Source organism: Coregonus lavaretus (genome assembly GCF_964263955.1).
Source record: "Coregonus lavaretus genome assembly, chromosome: 10".
Classification (NCBI taxonomy): Eukaryota; Metazoa; Chordata; class Actinopteri; order Salmoniformes; family Salmonidae; genus Coregonus; species Coregonus lavaretus.
The window spans coordinates 49,784,552-49,805,973 of NC_139997.1; the positions used below are offsets into that span (position 1 = coordinate 49,784,552).

The 21,422-nt window shown below is 43.0% G+C and overlaps 1 protein-coding gene across 1 annotated transcript in view; it reads left to right on the forward strand.

The window, feature by feature from the left end:
- Nucleotides 1–21,422, forward strand: part of dmpk (DM1 protein kinase) — a gene marked incomplete at both ends in the record, with an annotated part of 52,843 nt that extends 31,421 nt beyond the window's left edge. Inside the window, 9 exons of the mRNA XM_084170218.1 lie at nt 6,540–6,737; nt 7,901–8,149; nt 10,321–10,400; nt 10,518–10,614; nt 11,028–11,197; nt 11,483–11,580; nt 20,081–20,133; nt 20,726–20,911; nt 21,321–21,422. Coding sequence (XP_084026344.1) covers nt 6,540–6,737; nt 7,901–8,149; nt 10,321–10,400; nt 10,518–10,614; nt 11,028–11,197; nt 11,483–11,580; nt 20,081–20,133; nt 20,726–20,911; nt 21,321–21,422 — 1,233 coding nt within the window. The remainder of the gene's footprint in view (nt 1–6,539; nt 6,738–7,900; nt 8,150–10,320; nt 10,401–10,517; nt 10,615–11,027; nt 11,198–11,482; nt 11,581–20,080; nt 20,134–20,725; nt 20,912–21,320) is intronic.

A 21,422-nucleotide genomic window follows, 5' to 3' on the forward strand; every position in this document is an offset into this window, starting at 1 on the left:
ACATCAGTATCAAGCCTGTCTGTCAGCCTGGACTTCATCACATCATCTTGCAAGTCTCCATTTGTTGGCTCCATACATGTGTCTGTGAACACACACACATAGTCACTGTTCTATTACCAATGGCAGTTAGGATAGGTAATATCTGACACACAAACCGGTACTATGTTGAAGTTTGAACAGGTCAGATAAAACCTACCCAATGATGGTTTCCCCATCAAACGGTCAAAGCTGGCGTCTGGCAAAAGCATCTACAGTCCTCTCCATCTGTAGAAATAGTCAGAGTAGAGGCAGAGCTCACCAGTGACCCATGGAATGAAAAGGGTGTTGCAAATACTGGACATTTCTGCTGTACTGTATTATTAGTAATCCCCTTCAGTCCCACGTTGTGGATGTGTTGAGTGCCAGGTCTCTCTCCATTCAGAGACGTCAGTATCAAGCCTGTCTATCGGTCAGGACTCCATCACATCATCTTGCAAGTCTCCAAGTGCTGGCTTGATAGATGCATCTATGAACACATACACAGTCACTGTTCTATTACCAATGGCAGTTGGGATAGGTGATATCTGACAAACATATACAGTGAGGGAAAAAAGTATTTGATCCCCTGCTGATTTTGTACATTTGCCCACTGACAAAGAAATGATCAGTCTATAATTGTAATGGTAGGTTTATTTGAACAGTGAGAGACAGAATAACAACAACAAAATCCAGAAAAACGCATGTCAAAAATGTTATAAATTGATTTGCATTTTAATGAGGGAAATAAGTATTTGACCCCCTCTCAATCAGAAAGATTTCTGGCTCCCAGGTGTCTTTTATACAGGTAACGAGATGAGATTAGGAGCCCACTCTTAAAGGGAGTGCTCCTAATCTCAGTTTGTTACCTGTATAAAAGACACCTGTCCACAGAAGCAATCAATCAATCAGATTCCAAACTCTCCACCATGGCCAAGACCAAAGAGCTCTCCAAGGATGTCAGGGACAAGATTGTAGACCTACACAAGGCTGGAAGGGGCTACAAGACCATCGGCAAGCAGCTTGGTGAGAAGGTGACAACAGTTGGTGCGATTATTCGCAAATGGAAGAAACACAAAACACTGTCAATCTCCCTCGGCCTGGGGCTCCATGCAAGATCTCACCTCGTGGAGTTGCAATGATCATGAGAACGGTGAGGAATCAGCCCAGAACTACACGGGAGGATCTTGTCAATGATCTCAAGGCAGCTGGGACCATAGTCACCAAGAAAACAATTGGTAACACACTACGCCGTGAAGGACTGAAATCCTGCAGCGCCCGCAAGGTCCCCCTGCTCAAGAAAGCACATATACAGGCCCGTCTGAAGTTTGCCAATGAACATCTGAATGATTCAGAGGAGAACTGGGTGAAAGTATTGTGGTCAGATGAGACCAAAATCGAGCTCTTTGGCATCAACTCAACTCGCCGTGTTTGGAGGAGGAGGAATGCTGCCTATGACTCCAAGAACACCATCCCCACCGTCAAACATGGAGGTGGAAACATTATGCTTTGTAATAAAAGACACCTGTCCACAACCTCAAACAGTCACACTCCAAACTCCACTGTGGCCAAGACCAAAGTGCTGTCAAAGGACACCAGAAACAAAATTGTAGACCTGCACCAGGCTGGGAAGACTGAATCTACAATAGGTAAGCAGCTTGGTTTGAAGAAATCAACTGTGGGAGCAATTGTTAGGAAATGGAAGACATACAAGACCACTGATAATATCCCTCGATATGGGGCTCCACGCAAGATCTCACCCCGTGGGGTCAAAATGATCACAAGAACGGTGAGCAAAAATCCCAGAACCACAAGGGGGGACCTAGTGAATGACCTGCAGAGAGCTGGGACCAAAGTAACAAAGCCTACCATCAGTAACACACTACGCCGCCAGGGACTCAAATCCTGCAGTGCCAGTCGTGTCCCCCTGCTTAAGCCAGTACATGTCCAGGCCCGTCTGAAGTTTGCTAGAGTGCATTTGGATGATCCAGAAGAGGATTGGGAGAATGTCATATGGTCAGATGAAACCAAAATAGAACATTTTGGTAAAAACTCAACTCGTCGTGTTTGGAGGACAAAGAATGCTGAGTTGCATCCAAAGAACACCATACCTACTGTGAAGCATGGGGGTGGAAACATCATGCTTTGGGGCTGTTTTTCTGCAAAGGGACCAGGACGATTGATCTGTGTAAAGGAAAGAATGAATGGGGCCATGTATCGTGAGATTTTGAGTGAAAACCTCCTTCCATCAGCAAGGGCATTGAAGATGAAACGTGGCTGGGTCTTTCAGCATGACAATGATCCCAAACACACTGCCCGGGCAACGAAGGAGTGGCTTCGTAAGAAGCATTTCAAGGTCCTGGAGTGGCCTAGCCAGTCTCCAGATCTCAACCCCATAGAAAATCTTTGGAGGGAGTTGAAAGTCTGTGTTGCCCAGCGACAGCCTCAAAACATCACTGCTCTAGAGGAGATCTACATGGAGGAATGGGCCAAAATACCAGCAACAGTGTGTGAAAACCTTGTGAAGACTTACAGAAAACGTTTGACCTGTGTCATTGCCAACAAAGGGTATATAACAAAGTATTGAGAAACTTTTGTTATTGATCAAATACTTATTTTCCACCATAATTTGCAAATAAATTCATTAAAAATCCTACAATGTGATTTTCTGGATTTTCTTTCTCATTTTGTCTGTCATAGTTGACGTATACCTATGATGAAAATTACAGGCCTCTCTCATCTTTTTAAGTGAGAGAACTTGCACAATTGGTGGCTGACTAAATACTTTTTTTCCCCACTGTACTTTCTCATTTTATGAGGTGGTATTGACTGGGAGGTCCTGTGACAGGTTGATACAATAGACAGCCAAGTGGTAAATTGCATTTTGTTATAAAGAAAGGACAACGGCTTTTGATAATGCACTTCACATCCAAAATGATTCTACCCACTAAACATTTGACGTCTTTTTGACATATTTTTCAGGTCCTCCGTCTTTTGGGGTATTTCTTTGGTCCGATCCGGACCAAATCTGAACCAATCATAAACGTCCACAGACGTCAGACCGGCCTTGAAGTTAGCTCAAAAATAGAAGTCTATAATTGGTTCAGATTTGGTCCGGTCTGGGACATCTATGGTCACAAGTTTGGACAGCACAGTACAGCACAATACAGTAGAGCACAGCAGAGTACAGTACATTACAGTACACATTACAGTAAAGAAAAAGTGGAGTATAGTACAGTAGAGTTAAGTACAGTACAATACAATAGAGCACAGTAGAGCACAGTAAAGTAAAGAAAAGTAAAGCATAGTGTACTGTATTTTACCCTACTTTACTCTAATGTACTCCACTCTACTGAATTAAACTCTACTGTACTGTACTCCACTGAATAAAACTCTACTGTCATGTACCATACCATACTGTAATGTACTCTTCTGTGTTCTACTGAGCTCTACTGTACTAAACTGTGCCGTACTGTACTGTGTTCAAACTTCTGAAACATTAGCTAGACGTCTATGATTCGTTCAGATTTGGATCTGGGCCTCAGATTTGTTTCGGGGCAGAGCTCATTAGAATAATACACAGCATGCTTTGCACCCAAAAAAAATAGGGTCTGACCCCATTCAGTCGACTGGTCGATTGTTTGGTTTATAGGCTGTATTGGACACGTTGTTTGCAGAGCGCACAACCTAGGCTACACTTGTGAGCATAGAAGTAGGCCTAGGCTACCTGGCCTGCGCGTAAATGTAGGCCAATAAATGTGCCCATTTGGGTATCTGATACTATTTCTGATTGTCTTATCTCACCATCACTGTGTAGCTTCTCAAACTAATTTTGTCTTTGCCTCAAACAGCAAGTAAACAAAGTCTGTTTTTTCATCCATTGAGAATGAAAATAGTTCCCCAACAGCCTATTTGTAAAAATCTTTCCAGCTCTCTCCTTTTTGATAACCACTCAGCATGTAATGCTCTGATCCAGTGGAAACGCCATAAAATAGGCCTACCTGATTACTTCTTATCCTTTGTGCAAATATTCTACAGCTGTATCTGTCTGGAGCGCAGGAAACTCTGTATAAAATATTTTATACAATGTTGCAAGTTTGCTAGCATGATCGGGCTGGGCCAAGTTCATAGTTGATATAATGTTTCAAGTTCCTTGCAGACAGGCCATGCGTAGCCAATGTGATTTATAGAATATTTATTTGTATCAGGATATTTTCTACCTGCAGGATGCAATGTTTTTATTTGTTGGTTTATGAAGGCTATTTTTACATATTTGCAATTGCAATGGAAGTTACTTTTAGATGTGTATCATTTTCATTTAGAATTTTGATTAACCACATAACATTGATTTTGAAATATGAATACTTTATTATTAATGAAATTTTCCACAAAATGTGCATATGAAAATAATAACTGGCATGCAGATCAGTAGAAATGGTACGATAACTTGGCACTCCAAATGGAAAAGTTTGCCTACAACTGGTGTACCCTATTACCGGCAACTTTAGGAGCCTAATGGCGGAATCAAACTATAAATGCACTTTAAATAAAGTTTGATTTGATTTAGATCTATTCTTTGATTTAGATTTTTGGTTGAGATGAAGATGTGAATCCAAACTATCAATTAGTCATTTGTAGACAAACTGGAATTAAAGCCAGACCAAGTCAGTGGCACATATGAAACTATCCAAGCAGAAGATACATCTCTTTCAAATGTTCATATTTGGTTGCGTTGACAATTAAACATAATTCAATATCACAAAAAATTATTACATTTGAAATCAACCAGAGCTTGAAAACCTAGGCCTATGTATTTTAAATGTTTTGTTGAATCCTGGATTGAATTGAAACTATAGCTGTTGATGACTTCAATAGCAACTGTGAATCAATTTCATTTTTAAGTGGAGGTCTCTCAACAATCATTCTCACGATGGCACATTGGTAATAGTCAGAGACAAATATCATAGCTAAGCAGAGCAGGGCTGGGCTTGGTTAAAACCCTGGAAGGGAGACCAAATCGTAGCTGTATATACACTACATGACCAAAAGTGTGTGGACACCTGCTTGTCGAACATCTCATTTCAAAATCATTGGCATTAATATGGAGTTGGTCCCCCCTTTGCTGCTATAACAGCCTCCACTCTTCTGGGAAGGCTTTCCACTAGATGTTGGAACATTGCTGCGGGGACTTGCTTCCATTCAGCCACAAGAGCTGTAGTGAGGTCGGCCATTGATGTTGGGAGATTAGGCCTGGCTCGCAGTCGGTGTTCCAATTCATCCCAATGGTGTTCGATGGGGTTGAGGTCAGGGCTTTGTGCAGGCCAGTCAAGTTCTTCCACACCGATCTCGACAAACCATTTCTGTACAGACCTGGCTTTGTGCACGGGGCATTGTCATGCTGAAACAGGAAAGGGCCTTCCCCAAACTGTTGCCACAAAGTTGGAAGCACAGAATCGTCTAGAATGTCATTGAATGCTGTAGCATTAAGATTTCCCTTCACTGGAACTATGGGGACTAGCCCGAACCATGAAAAACAGCCCCAGACCATTATTCCTCCTCTACCAAACTTTACAGTTGGCACTATGCATTGGGGCAGGTAGCGTTCTCCTGGCATCCACCAAACCCAGATTTGTCCGTCGGACTGCCAGATGATGAAGCGTGATTCATCACTCCAGAGAACGCGTTTCCACTGCTCCAGAGTCTAATGGCGGCGAGCTTTACACCACTCCAGCTTGGCATTGCGCATGGTGATCTTAGGCTCGGCCATGGAAACCCATTTCATGATGCTCCCAATGAATGGTTATTGTGCTGACGTTGCTTCCAGAGGCAGAACTCGGTAGTGAGTGTTGCAACCGAGGGCAGACGATTTATACGCGCTATGCGCTTCATGCACTCGGCGGTCCCGTTCTGTGAGCTTGTGTGGCCCACCACTTTGCGGCTGAGCCGTTGTTGCTCCTACACATTTCCACTTCACAATAACAGCACTTACAGTTGACCGGGGCAGCTCTAGCAACAATGTTGATTCAACCAGTTCGTGCCCAGTGGGAAGGCTGTGTTAGCCTTCTGAGCTAAAGCCAAGGCTCAGGGAGCTAACACAAGTCTTTAGGGCACAGGTAGGGTTACTCATTCACCAAGCCACCTTGGTGACACAAAGGTATACTCCTCTGTGTGTTATAGTGTGACAGTGTGCGACTTCTGTTGCTACTAATGTGTTAGAACTACTACTTTCAGTGAGGGAATGAATTTTTATCTTAAACACATTTTATTCTAGGTAGCTAGTTATGTATAGGTAGCTATCAAGTAAACATAGCTTTTACATGTTTTACTTAAATGACATATAGTTCTCTTCAGCTATTTTTTTCTGACTTAATGCATTGATGTGAATCACTGAACAACCACTAAATACAGCAGATGTACTTGTCTATTGATCCTCTCTTCTATAATGTGAACGTGTTGCATCCCAAGGATAGAATCCTACTTTTGTTAATGCATTTGTGTGTGTTGACATGTCACTGTATTTGCAGGTGCACTCGTCCCTGGCGGTAGGCACACCCGACTACCTGTCCCCAGAGATCCTGCGTGCAGTGGAGGGAGGGGGAGGCTATGGCCTTGAGTGTGACTGGTGGGCTCTAGGGATCTGTGCTTACGAGATGCTGCAGGGGACCACACCCTTCTACGCAGAGTCCATCTCTGAGACCTACGCCAAGATCATGAACTTCCAGGTAAGATGGTGACTGAGAGAAACACATTTTACAGATTGATCAGGAGAACATGTTGAGGGTCATCAGAAAATTTACATACAGTACCAGTCAAAAGTTTGGACACCTACTCATTCAAGGGTTTTTCTTTATTTTTACTATTTTCTACATTGTAGAATAATAGTGAAGACATCAACACTAATCCATAACACATATGGAATCATGTAGAAACCAAAAAAGTGTTAAACAAATCAAATTATATGTTATTTTTTAGATTCTTCAAAGTAGCCACCCTTTGCCTTGATGACAGCTTTGCACACCCTTGGCATTCTCTCAACCAGATTCATGAGGAATTATTTTCCAACAGTCTTGAAAGAGTTCCCACATATGCTGAGCACATGTTGGCTGCTTTTCCTTCACTCTGCGGTCCAACTCATCCCAAACCATCTCAATTGGGTTGAGGCCATATCATGCAGCACTCCATCACTCTCCTTCTTGGTCAAATTGCCCTTACAGCCTGGAGGTGTGTTTTGGGTCATTGTCTCTTCTTCTTATTGGTGTCCTTTAGTAGTGGTTTCTTTGCAGCAATTCAACCATGAAGGCCTGATTCAAACAGTCTCCTCTTGATTTTTTTAACACTTTTTTGGTTACTACATGATTCCATATGTGTTATTTCATAGTTTTGATGTCTTCACTATTATTCTACAATGTAGAAAATAGCAAAAATAAAGAAAATGAGTAGGTGTGTCCAAACTTTTGACTGGTACTGTACATATCGGTGCCAAGAGTGGTGTGAGATCTGAGGAGGAAGGGATGTCTAAAAAGAGCTAATATTCAATAGGACTCAATCCCAAATCGACCCCTAAACCCTACAACTTATGCACTTGTAGAGATCTTAGATAATTTGATTAGTATAAGCAACATTGTGAAACTTCCACCTAGCTTCCACCTATCAGAGGGCAAGGTAGAGCTATTACGATATTGCTTACACCTGTCAAATCTAATCAGATCTTCACAAGTGCATAGGACGTAGGGTGTAGAAGTCGATTTGGGATTGGGCCTTTGTAACCATTTTCTTATACATCTGCAAAGACTGCAAAAAGGTATATATTGAGCTCAAACCTAAATAATTGTGAAGAAGAGCTGCAAGCTTGAACTAAGAGGAAACAACCATTATGTCCCTCCAGGAGCACTTTGAGTTCCCCCCGTCTGGCCCCGAGGTTTCAAACAAGGCCCGTTCCCTCATCATGGGGCTGATCTGCGAGAGGGAGGATCGTATGGGGGTTGGGGGCTCTGGGGACTTCAGGAGCCACCCTTTCTTCTGTGGACTAGATTGGGGCTCCCTGCATGAACTTCCAGCACCCTTCGAACCTGAAGTCTCCAACGCCACTGACACCTCCAACTTTGACGTGTTGGACGACTGCCTCAGTGAAATGGTTTTAATCCGAAAAGCCTATATATAATCTATATACAATCAATTCAAATGTAAAGAGAACCAATATAGAGCGACTCCCATAGAATATGACATGGCTCCAGAAGCAAGCCTGAAAAGCAAAAAAAGTAGAAAACGTATACTGGTAATTCCATGCCAGCATAGGCAGAAAATATTTTTGGTATCTCAGATTGTTCTGGCAATTTTCACATAGAATATTAATGGGGAGGAAGGATGTTTGACATGCTTTTTACATTTGTATCACAAACCCTTTTTGAGGAAATCACGATGAAAGTGGCCATTTTAGGCCCTTTTTAGACCGATACATGCCTCCTGTAAGATCCTATGATCTGTGAACCGTACATGATACAGACAACATCTTGGTGTCATTATACTCCTTATAGGGCCCTCTAAAATATAGAGTATGTGTAGATTCAGGAGAAAAGAAATGCACATTAATTTATTAAACATAAAAATATTACTATTAATCTCACAAGTACCCTTTTTGATTTTGCTTATTTTTAAACATATTGTTATTACTCTTCAAACACGTCAAATTTCCACAGTGGGCTCTCTGGTACTTTTAAAGATATGACCCATTTTATATACATAATAGAAACATGAACGCAACATGCAACAATTTCAATGATTTTACTGAGTTACAGTTCATATAAGGAAATCAGTCAATTGAAATAAATTCCTTAGGCCCTAATCTACGGATTTTACATGACTGGGCAGGGGCGCAGCCATGGGTGGGCCTGGTAGGGCATAGGCCCACCCACTTGGGAGCCAAGCCCACCCACTGGGGAGCCAGGCCCAGCCAATCAGAATGAGTTTTTCCCCACAAAAAGGCTTTATTAGAGACAGAAACACTCCTCAGTTTCATCAGCTCTCCGGGTGGCTGGTCTCAGACGATCCCGCAGGTGAAGAAGCCGGATGTGTAGGTCCTGGGCTGGCGTGGTTACACGTGGTCTCCGGTTGTGAGGCCAGTTGGACGTACTGCCACATTCTCTAAAAAGACATTGAAGGCAGCTTATGGTAGAGAAATGAACATTCTCTGGCAACAGCTCTGGTGGACATTCCTGCAGTCAGCATGCCAATTGCACGCTCCCTACAAACTTGAGACATCTGTGGCATTGTGTTGTGTGACATAACTGCACATTTTAGAGTGGCCTTTTATTGTCCCCAGCAGAAGGTGCACCTGTGTAATGATCATGCTGTTTAATAAGCTTCTTGATATGCCACACCTGTCAGGTGGATGGATGATCTTGGCAAAGAAGAAATTCTCACTAACAGGGATGTAAACAAATTTGTGCACAACATTTGAGAGAAATAAGCCTTTGTGCATATGGAATATTTCTGGGATCTTTTATTTCAGCTCATGAAACATGGGACCAAAACTTTACATTTTATATTTTTGTTCAGTATACATGGGAATGGACATTATACAGTAGGTCATTAACCAATCACAGCACTCCTTTAGGATTGCACATTCAGCAAATCACCAGCAGAGGGAGTTCCCTTTGAATACATTTACCATTTGCTGTGTTTGTGGTGTTCATAAAATGTATCAGAACTTCAAAATCAGCAGAGAACCGACCCTGGAAAATCTAAAAGGGTACTTTTGAGATATTTTTAATTGTTGAATAAATTAGTGTGAAAATTTGTATTTCAGAATCTAGACATACTCCATATGTTAGAGCAGGGTTTCCCAAACTCGGTCCTGGGGCCCCGCCTGGGTGCATGTTTTGGTTTTTGCCCTGGCACTCCATAGCTGATTAAAATAATCAAAGCTTGATGATGAGTTGGTTATTTGAATCAGCTGTATAGTGCTAAGGGAAAAACCAAAACGTGCACCCAGGGGGGGGGGCCCAGGACCGAGTTTGGGCACATTATAAAGAGTATAATGACGCCAAGATGTTGTCTGTATCATGTACTGTTCACAGATCAGTCTTACAGGAGGCATGTATAGGTCTTAAAAGTGCCTTAAATTGTTTGTGATACAAATGTATAAAAGCATGTCAAACATCCTTCCTCCCAATGAAGTTTATATTTGAGAATTGCCATTACAATCTGAGATACCAAAAATATTATCCATCTGCGCTGGCATGGAATCGGCCATACCTGACATGCATATAAAGCACACTACATGTAATGCTGTCTTTTGTCCTGCAGGAAACACTGAGTGACGTGATGGACAGGGCCCCTATCGGTGTTCACCTGGCTTTTGTTGGCTACTCCTACACAGCTACAAGGTCACATTCATATCATAGACTGTCTCAGTATCAACGTCCTTCAAATTAATGGGGTATCATACAAAATGATGTCAAAACAGTTACGTTTTTTTCCGCCAATTGCTCAATCTCTTACAGACAGACAGGTGCCTTGGACCGCAGTTGTGACATCATGATGGAGATTGACCACCAGCGACATTTAGGGTTGCCAAGCCAAAATTTCCAGGACAAGCTGGTAGGTTGACTATCCACACTAGCGACTAGCTGAGTTGAGTTGTAATAGTCAGAACTAGACTAAATACTAACCACTAGCTAGGCTAGTTAAGACAATTTGAGTGGTCTCATGTAGCCGATGTGGAATCACTAGCTAGTTAGCTGTAGCTCTGTTACACATGTACATGTCAGTTTGTTTATGCTAACTGCTATAGTTAACCTCATCTCAAGTGTGTCAGTCAGCTGTGACACAAATGCTTAGCGCTTCTTGAGCTAGCGGCGTCTTGAATGTCTGATGTGTTCTGTGGCATGCATCAGAGAGTTAGGCATGCAAGAGATATTAACGGCTACTAGATTATGTTATTTTCAGGGAACTGATATGTTTACCTTTACCATGCCATGTATTTCTGACACTGAGGGTGGTGGTGCTTTCAGAGTCAGATGTGGCAGCTCAGAGACGCTCTGACATCGACTGACAACCTGCCTGCCCTGCTTGAGCTCCCCCTAGCCTTGGAGCAGGGTACTGCAGAGTCCACTCACACCACGATAGAGGAGGAAGAGGTGGAGACAGACCTGAATTCAGGACTTGATGAGGACCTGCACAGGTTAGATCAACCCTGAGTGTGCACATACAGATAGACACACACACACACACACACACACACACACACACACACACAGAGAGATACAGGTATGTACTGCTCTACTGCTAAAAATGGGTCTTGCTCACCTTTCCCTTCAGACTTGACAACTCTGACATCTAGGTAATGTACATGTATATTATATAGGTAGCCATAATGTAATGATGTCATTTGATATTTAGGTGAGTATTCATAGCCAATACCAGAGCACTTGTATTCAAAGCTGACCCTATCCACTCATCCCCATAGAAGGCTACAGGAGGCAGAGAAGAGGAATGGAGAGCTGGAGAAAGAGATGGAGAGACTGAGGGTGGAGATCGAGGGCCTGAAGTCCCCCAAGGAGACAGGCAAGGGAACTAGCACTCATCCCTCCTCATCTCCTCTTTAAAAAAATGAATACCTGAATCATTGCCTGTTCTATCATCCTTCCTTGGGTTTCTGTTCCATCCATTTGAGAGATCATTTTTAACTTTTGACCTGTGGCCTCTCTCGTCAAGTTCAGTAAGATAAGGTCTGGGTTGTGTTTATTAAGGCACACAACTGAAAAAGTTTTAAACCGCTTTGCAACGGAAAACTAAAATGAGCATTTCTTATTGGACACATCCAGCTAGTCCCTCCCTTTTTCAGTCAGTTTTCTTACATTTGATCCCTAATGAACACAACTCTTGTATTGTGTACAGCATTAACTCATCCTATAGACACCCCCACGGGGGGGGGCAGTATGATTGAAAAAAAAAAATAAAAAAAATAAAAAATAATGTATGCACTCACTAACTGTAAGTCGCTTTGGATAAGAGCATCTGCTAAAATGAAAAAATAAAAAATTATAATTATATATATATATACAGGTAAAAGTCAGTAAATTAGAATATTTTGAAAAACTTGATTTATTTCAGTAATTGCATTCAAAAGGTGTAACTTGTACATTATATTTATTCATTGCACACAGACTGATGCATTCAAATGTTTATTTCATTTAATTTTGATGATTTGAAGTGGCAACAAATGAAAATCCAAAATTCCGTGTGTCACAAAATTAGAATATTGTGTAAGGGTTACATTTTGAAGACACCTGGTGCCACAAAATAATCAGCTGATTAACTCAAAACACCTGCAAAGGGCTTTAAATGGTCTCTCAGTCCAGTTCTGAAGCCTACACAAACATGGGGAAGACTTCAGATTTGACAGCTGTCCAAAAGGCGACCATCGACACATTGCACAAGGAGGGAAAGACACAAAAGGTTATTGCAGAAGAGGCTGGCTGTTCTCAGAGCTCTGTGTCCAAACACATTAATAGAGAGGCAAAGGGAAGGAAAAACTGTGGTCAGAAAAAGTGTACAAGCGATAGGGATCACCGCGCCCTAGTCAAGATTGTGAAAAAAAACCCATTCAAAAATGTGGGGGAGATTCACAAGGAGTGGACAGCTGCTGGAGTCAGGGCTTCAAGATCCACCACCAAGAGACGCTTGAAAGACATGGGTTTCAACTGCCGCATACCTCGTGTCAAGCCACTGTTGACCAAGAAACAGCGCGAAAAGCGTCTCACCTGGGCTAAGGAAAAAAAGAGCTGGACTGCTGCTGAGTGGTCTAAAGTCATGTTTTCTGACGAAAGCAAATTTTGCATTTCCTTTGGAAATCGAGGTCCCAGAGTCTGGAGGAAGACAGGAGAGGCACAGGATCCACGTTGCCTGAAGTCTAGTGTAAAGTTTCCACCATCAGTGATGGTTTGGGGTGCCATGTCATCTGCTGGTGTCGGTCCACTCTGTTTCCTGAGATCAAGGGTCAACGCAGCCGTCTACCAGCAAGTTTTAGAGCACTTCATGCTTCCTGCTGCTGACCTGCTCTATGGAGATGGAGATTTCAGGTTCCAACAGGACTTGGCGCCTGCACACAGCGCAAAATCTACCCGTGCCTGGTTTACGGACCATGGTATTTCTGTTCTAAATTGGCCAGCCAACTCCCCTGACCTTAGCCCCATAGAAAATCTGTGGGGTATTGTGAAAAGGAAGATGCAGAATGCCAGACCCAACAACGCAGAAGAGTTGAAGGCCACTATCAGAGCAACCTGGGCTCTCATAACACCTGAGCAGTGCCAGAAACTCATCGACTCCATGCCACGCCGCATTAATGCAGTAATTGAGGCAAAAGGAGCTCCAACCAAGTATTGAGTATTGTACATGCTCATATTTTTCATTTTCATACTTTTCAGTTGGCCAACATTTCTAAAAAATCCCTTTTTTGTATTAGCCTTAAGTAATATTCTAATTTTGTGACACACGGAATTTTGGATTTTCATTTGTTGCCACTTCAAATCATCAAAATTAAATGAAATAAACATTTGAATGCATCAGTCTGTGTGCAATGAATAAATATAATGTACAAGTTACACCTTTTGAATGCAATTACTGAAATAAATCAAGTTTTTCAAAATATTCTAATTTACTGACTTTTACCTGTATATAGCATTTCTTCACTAGCAGCAGTGTGTAACATCTAGACTAATGTGAGATGGTAGGAATTCCAGACCATATGAGCCACATACTGTGAAAAAAGAGTGTTGCATAGCAGGAGCATAGCAGAAGCACCGAGCTCCATCTGCTTATGTTGGAACCCTTGGCCAGAACAAAACGATAAGTATCCCCTCTAAGAACAGGTCTGGTATGCAGCCGTTGGCCCTCCCTGACTATAAATCAAAACAGCATAATGAGCTTTTTAAATAAGCAGTGTTAGGGGGTCTCCCTCCTCTCCGGGGAAGGTTTCCAATGGATGGATGTCTGGTGGGGCATACCTTTGGTGGGGCAGGTGCTCAAAGTGGAATCCCCCCCCCCCCCCACACACACACACACACACACAAACAAAAAGAGTTGACCTAATTCCATTTTTAAAAAATAGTTTTCTACTCCTCCCGTAGCCAAATTCTCCAATATTTTTCGTCCATCACATATTGTAGGCTAAGCAAGCTAGAACCACCACAGTAGCTCTCGAAAACTCTAGGCAGCATTCTGCCTTCTCCCTAGAGCTTTCAGCCATTAGCTTCGCCCACGACTACCTCATGTGAACTACAATCCCGACGCTGTGATTTAACATTTAGAAATGTCAATAATCATTGCTTGCGATACAACTTTCAAAACATATGGCCCTTATCTTTCATCAGCGAGAAAGAATCCTTCAAATAAAAAAGATACTTACTATAGCAGTTGTGCACAGATCCATACAGTTATGGGTGCCTCCATCCGAGGAAACTACACTTCTGCTACACTTCCTGAGTTACACTTACACACAGGTGTTCAGAGCATGCTAGATAGCTAATTAGCACAGGTGGTCGTCTCTTGTCTTCCGTAAACAAGCGCTGTAACATGGAGATATGGCCGTGTGGGAACACTAACCCTATCAAGTTGTGTATCAATTTAACCTTTTGTTTTTTGAAAATTATTTCTTGCTGATGTGAAAGATAACACAAAAACTCCCTCGTACAGAAGATGCCTTCATCCAATGACTCTTATCTGCAATGTAATGACATTGAGTGGGATGATCAAGGGCTAGAACCACAGATAAAAGCAAGTTAGTTTAAACTAAAGGATCTTTGCTAGAAACACTACCGAGGTGGGCTACATCAGCTGTAGCCCACCGATCATACCACTCAGTTCCATTACATTACACATAAGCGTCATTGGACAAAGGCGTCTTCTGTAAGGGGGAGTTTTGTTAAGAGCCCCGACGCTCAATCTGAACATTAGCACACGTCGCTTGCGGTACGGTTTTGGAAGCATAAGGACCTTATCTTTCATATCAGCAAGATATAATAATAATAGAAAAAAGTAAAGGTTAAATTGATACACGCCTTGATAGGGTTATGGTTTCCACACAGCCATATTTCCATGTTACAGCGCTTGTTTACGGAAAATAGACGGAAGGCAGAGTGGACTACCTGTGCTAATTGTAGCTGTCTGCGTCTCCGAACCCTGTGTGTAAACGGAAATTGACGCCACAAACGTCTTGTCACTGAAAAATACTGTCGGTTGCAACTGTGTTAAATCCGGTTAAAACAGTGTACTGTGCAGTAAGTGTGTAGTTTGCATTTGTGCAATTATTTTGATGTGATATGAAAGTAAAGGGGTTTATGTTCCTAGAATCGTACTGCAATTGAGAATCAATTCACGTTTAGATGGAGTATTTGGCTGTTTTGGCTTCCAGTGCCAAATCGCCTTTAAACAGAACATGTAAGGTCCTGGGACTATAAGGAGTAACATTAGGGTCCTTTACTCAATTATTGGGCTGCATCTGCTGATCATCGCGAATGTAGACTAGATGAATCAGCTTCCCTGTCCCTGACCATGAGACAACATATACTAGCAACTCCAAAGTAACCTACTACTGAAGATCACCGTGTGGGGGTGAATGGAGGTAGGATGAAAGAAGATGGCGGACAAGGAAAAAAGGAAGAAAGTGGGACATATTATGAATAAATATGGAGTGGGGGATTGCACAAGCCTTCTGAAAGATCTGTTGAAGGAGAAGATGGCAGATAAGTAAAAAAGGAGAAAAGTGGAATATGTTTTGAGGGAATATGGAATGGACGATCGCACAGAAATGTTAGAAGAGCTAGACAAGGAAAGTGAACGTGAAGAGTGTGAGGGGGAATTCATTGTGGTGGCAGGTGCAATGATGACCGCCGAGTGTCGAGGGAAACAGTGTGGTGAGGAAGGTTGGCGCCAAGTGCAAAAAGAGGGATACGTGCTCTAGTAGCTCAGAGATTGAACCTGCGGTGAGGACCGCAGGTGAGGACCGACTAGTTCAGGCCTCGTCACGAGGATGAAAAGGATGATTCTGGCCCAGTGGGAGTGAGAATTGTGGAGAGAATGGATCATTGCGTTTTGGCTGATCCATATGTGGTGTCAGGTTGGGTGGAGAAGAGGTTGGGGACTGTTGAGTTGTAACTCTGAGTGGAATAGTGATGATTTATTGTGTTCCAGAGGGGGGCGGGCGCTCCGGATCACACGATTAGGGAAAATACATTTGACCTGCTTTGCTTTCCGGAGCAGGGCGCCATTGAAAGGAGTGATAACTGGGGTGGCATTAAGTGTTGAGGAGGATCAGTTGAAATTGAAGATTCCCGGTATCTGTGACGCCCACCGTTTGGTGCGACGCAGAACCGGTGGAGAGAGTGGGGAAATGGAGAAGACATTGTCTGTCCTGCTGAGTTTTGATGTAGAGTCTTTGCCTGACAAGGTCAAGTTATGAAGTGTAAGTTATTTCCGTGAGAGCTTTTGTTCCGAAAATACTACAGTGTTTTAGGTGTCAAGTTTATGGGCATGTTGCAGCAGTGTGTAGGAAGGAGAGTCCTAGATGTGAGAAATGTGCTGGAGGGCATGAGACAAAGGAATGTGCAGTATCAGTGGAGATAGTGTGTGTTAGTTGTGGGGATGCCCATGGGACTGGAGATCGGAGGTGTCCAGTGAGAGAAAGGCAGGATGAGGTTGCCAGGGTTAGAGTAGTACAGAAAGTATTGTATGCCGAAGCAGTGGAGAGAGTAGAGGAAGATGGTTACAGGGTGAGGGATACTGAGAGGATTCCTGTAAGTAGGAAGACCAAGAGAGAGTGATGGGAAGAATATGTGATTCAGTAGGGTGGGCTTTTTAGCATTCATAGCCATGGTTGTCAATTGTACTGCAAAAATGGTCACAGAAAAATAGAGGTTGTGGTGGCAGCGGCTGAGAAGTACTTGGGATTGCGAGGATTTACTGCAGAACAGTTGCATGGGGTGTTGAGTGGTAGTTTTCTGTCCTGGCAGACCGTTGGTCTGGAGTAGGATTAGATAGGGTTAAATAGTGGAATGGGGTGTTGTTTTATTTTTTACTCAGGATGAGCCAGGCTCTTTTACGCCCTCTTCCGAATCGTAACTATAAATGCAGAGGTTGCGCACAGTGCAACAATATGATGAAGTGTGAATATTTATGCCACCAACATACAGGAAAACGGTTCCAAAAAAATGACATTATTACATGCTCCACCACCCAGGTTATCTACAAAAATGTCCATGTGTTATGTAGGTAAAAGCTCTCGTTCTCTCAAACAGAGAATTAGTGAACACAAAATCAGGAAAAACGACAGGGATTATCCAGTTGCAGTACATTTTAATGACCAAAAACATGACCTTTCTACCTTTAGATTTTGTGGCATAGAGAAAGTCAATATATCAGACAGGGGAGGTGATATAAATAATACTCTGAGCAAAATGAATGTTTTTGGATTTTCACCCTCCCAAAAGGTCTTAAGGATGAAATGCCCATGCATGTTATGTTGTAAATGTGAACATGAATTAATGCCACCACTTCAGTTTACTCTGATGTTTTTTCTTGTACTGTACCCAATGATTTATGAACACTTACTTGATAGGTCGATGTCCTCATTGGGGTTTTACAGACGTGTTTAATACGTTTTATGTACACACTTTATTAGAATACTTATGAAATGCACATTGTTATATTTGGTAACACTTGCTTATTTTCCCTCGACTCCAACCCCATTCGATGCATTGAACGGATGTGGATGAGCAATGTCTACATAAGGGTGCAAATTATAAACACTCACAAAAGATCTGAAGAAGGCCGATACGTAAAGCTTAATAAAGAGCAGTGAGACTAGCAAGGGCAGTGTGCAGGTTTCTTCTTTTTTCTCAAAGTTACAAGAGAGAAAAGAGACTATAAAAAAAAATACAATTTGTAAAAGAAAATGCTACCAGTCAAAATGGCACTTTTTTTCATAGGAAGGCAAACGGGCAGGTGCTCCAGCACCTCTAGAAGAAGAGCAGGTTGAACCCAAGGACGGTGCGATGACGTGAAAGAGTAAAAATGGCGCAAAATACATACCTACATCTCCTGAGTACAAACCTTCGTTCAATCCTTCGTCTCCTGTGTACAAACCAAGTAAAATTACCTATAAGTCGGTCAGCAGTAGTGAGTGCTCTGAAGTTGAACCAGACCAGGATAAAGTACCTGCGACGACAGGTGTGGTAGACACTTCCAGCGCTTGCCATGGGAGTCCTATCAGAGATGATTTTGGATTGGTAGATTCTGGTGGATAGCTGCTTTTTGGCTGACCATACATTGTTTCAGCCTGGGCAAAGTACAAACTGGGAGCGGTTACATCTGTGAACATTTCGAGAAGTGGAATTGTTTTGATTTTTTGTGCATCCTCTGCCCAGAGGCAGCGGGCGTTGCGTGTCACGCATCTTGGGGTTCAACCTGTGTCGTGCTTTGCTCTCCGGAGCAAGGCCCGCTCAAATGAGTGAGTAGTGGGGTAGCGTTGAGTGTAGAGGTGGATCAAACGAAAAATAATATTCCTGGTGTTTGTGACACCCACCATTTGATGAGACGTAGACTCGGTGGCAATGACGAGACTGAGAATACCCTGTCTGTCTTGTTGAGCTTTGACACAGAGTTTCTACCTGATAAGGTCAGGTTAGGTTATATTTGCTATTCTGTGAGGGCCTATGTTCGAACCCGCTACAGTGCTTTAGGTGGCAAGGATACGGACATGTTGCAGCAGTGTGTGGAAGGGAAATCCCACGATGTGAGAAATGTGCAGGAGGGCATAGTCAGAGGGAGTGTCCAGTTGGGATAGAGAAAGCACTGTGTGTCAACTGTGGGTGGGGCCATGCAGCTGGGGATCCGAAAGTGCCAACTGTTATATTGGCTGTCTAGTAGCCAACTTGTGGGATACTTGTAAACATTACAGCTAGGTCCTTTCAGCTGTTGTTTAGTTAGCTAGCCAGGTACCTAACAAGCTAGCTTCATTTTGAGTACAGTAGCTAGCTACTAACTACCTAACCTTGACTCTTCAGATAATGAGATTATCAGAACTTCTAAATGGTAGCTAGCTAGCGTAGTTACAGGTACTCTTATGCTTGAAACAACACTGGAAATTAATAGTTACCAGTAGCTACTTGGCTAGCTAGCTCTATTGGTCCAGGGAGTAGGTTAGCTAGCCTCTCTAGCTTCGCCGGTAAAACTCCAGTATTACCGCTAAACTCTGTAGTTATCCTTGATCATTCAATTCCATTGCAGAAGAGGGAGGAGAAGAGTGGATGGTCCTCCGCTTGTCCTAGCTAGCTGTGCTGTGCTCTGTAAGTTATCGATATGCAAAGCTACCCTGACCCTGGCTTTTTGGTGTGTTTACAATTCACGGAGTGTGGGCTGTGCCTGAGACCGTATGGGTCGTGCACACGGAGGAAGGTGGAGATGTGCACACCCGATCAATCAATATTTATAAGGAGCCATACGTCGGTGTTCGAAGGTTGAAACTAAACCAACATTTCCGCACTAGGAATTAAGTCAAAAGAGTGACAGCAACTTCCTCTGGAAGGGTCCTTTAAGGTTTTCAAGAAATATGTACTGTACCTTTTTAAGGTTTTCAAGAAATAATGGCAATGCCTCTCACCGTTTCCACTTTCATCACTGTCTCTCTCTCTCTCTCACTTTCACACACCCATTCACTCACGCAATCACTCCTGCTGAAATTGTTCTTGTTGTTGTTGTGTCTTTTTCACATGGATGGCAAATTTAGCTGGCTCATCAGCCGTGCTCCCACTCAAAACAGTCGCCTGCAACAGTGGCGCTACATAGTCCTGTGCCACGTCCAGTAGGCAAACGTTGTGGAACGTTGCAGATACAAATGTCATGAATAGAGCTGACACGATAGAGCTAATCCCCAATTCTAGGTGACAGACAACCATATCTGTTCTACACAATATATTTATATCTGAACGTTCCTGTAACGTTTCCACATCATGAACAGGCCCCTGCTGTCTTGGGCTGTTCTAATATAACTCTTCTTCTCCAATCACAGAACTACGTGTCTGCCCGTCGTCTCTTTCTCTGCCTGCCCACTGTCTGGACAATGTAAGCCTTACTCACGCTCTCTCTCTCTCTTTCTCTCTCTCTCTCGCTCTCTCTCTGAGATGATCAAAGGCTTTCTGAGGGCATACAAAAAACCTGTTTGGCTGTCTGCTCTGTCAGTTTGGAAATGTCTTGTTTTAGCAAGTAATATTAGCCTTATTTTGGGTATATACAGAGAATGTGTGTGTACATTTTCATGAGGATATAGAGGTAATGTAAAGAGAAGAAAACAAGCTCACAATCGATACCAACCCCTATTTATGCTCCTGCAATGTATCACACTTTATTTGGATAGTCCTCTATAGATGGTTCATACAATTTTCTGGTCTGTACCCCTTGATGGTGTTAGGGGTAGGGTGAGATTGGATAAATGTGGCCTGTAAACCATCTGTAGGGTACTATCTAAATAAAATGTTACAAATGTAGTATTTTTTGCAGGCATCACAGCACAGCATGCCACGCTCGCCTGGGGAAAAATTGCCTGGGGAATAATATTTTGCTGCATTAAATAGAATGTACCAATGCCACGTGTCTTCATCATCCCCAGGGAAATAAAACAATATTTTCTGCCTTTCTTTCACGGATTTTGTCCCAGGCGAGTGTGGCATGCTGTGCTGTGCTGTGCTGTGACTCGCACACAAAAAAAGACTGCATCTGTACCCTGGCCTGCAATCCTGTTCAGTGCCTGACTGTGAGTGTGTTTCAGGGGAAAAGATCTCCCCCTGCCTGTCACTACCCTCTGGTGATCCCTCTCCACCGCCACCTGCTGCTGTTCCACAGGGTAGGAGATGGCAACATTTAAATGGGGACTAGAAACAATGCCTTCATCCTAAATTACACCCTATTCCCTATTTAGTGCACTACTTTTGACCAGGACCCATATATAGGAAATAGGGTGCCATTTGGGAAACACAGTGGTTCAAATCTTTAGAGCGATATATACTTGATGAAAAAATTACTCTTATTTTCTCTTGTTTCCTCTTCATGTTCTCTATCCCTCCCTTACTGACTGTACCTTTCTCTCTCTGCGCTCTCTTGCACTCTCTCCCCATCTTTCCCACAATGTCTTCTCTCTACATCTCTCCCCCTTTATGCTCCCTCCCTCCCTCCCTCCCTCCCTCCCTCCCTCCCTCCCTCCCTCTCCTTTCCCTCTCTCGCCTCCTCTCTCTCCCTCTCACCCTCTCTCTCAGGTGCGCTGGCCACAGGAGAGGACTGAGTCCTACCTGTTGGTGTGTGCGGAGGGGGGAGAGCCCCAAGCCTGGGACAGACACTGCTGTGCTGAGATCTCCTGA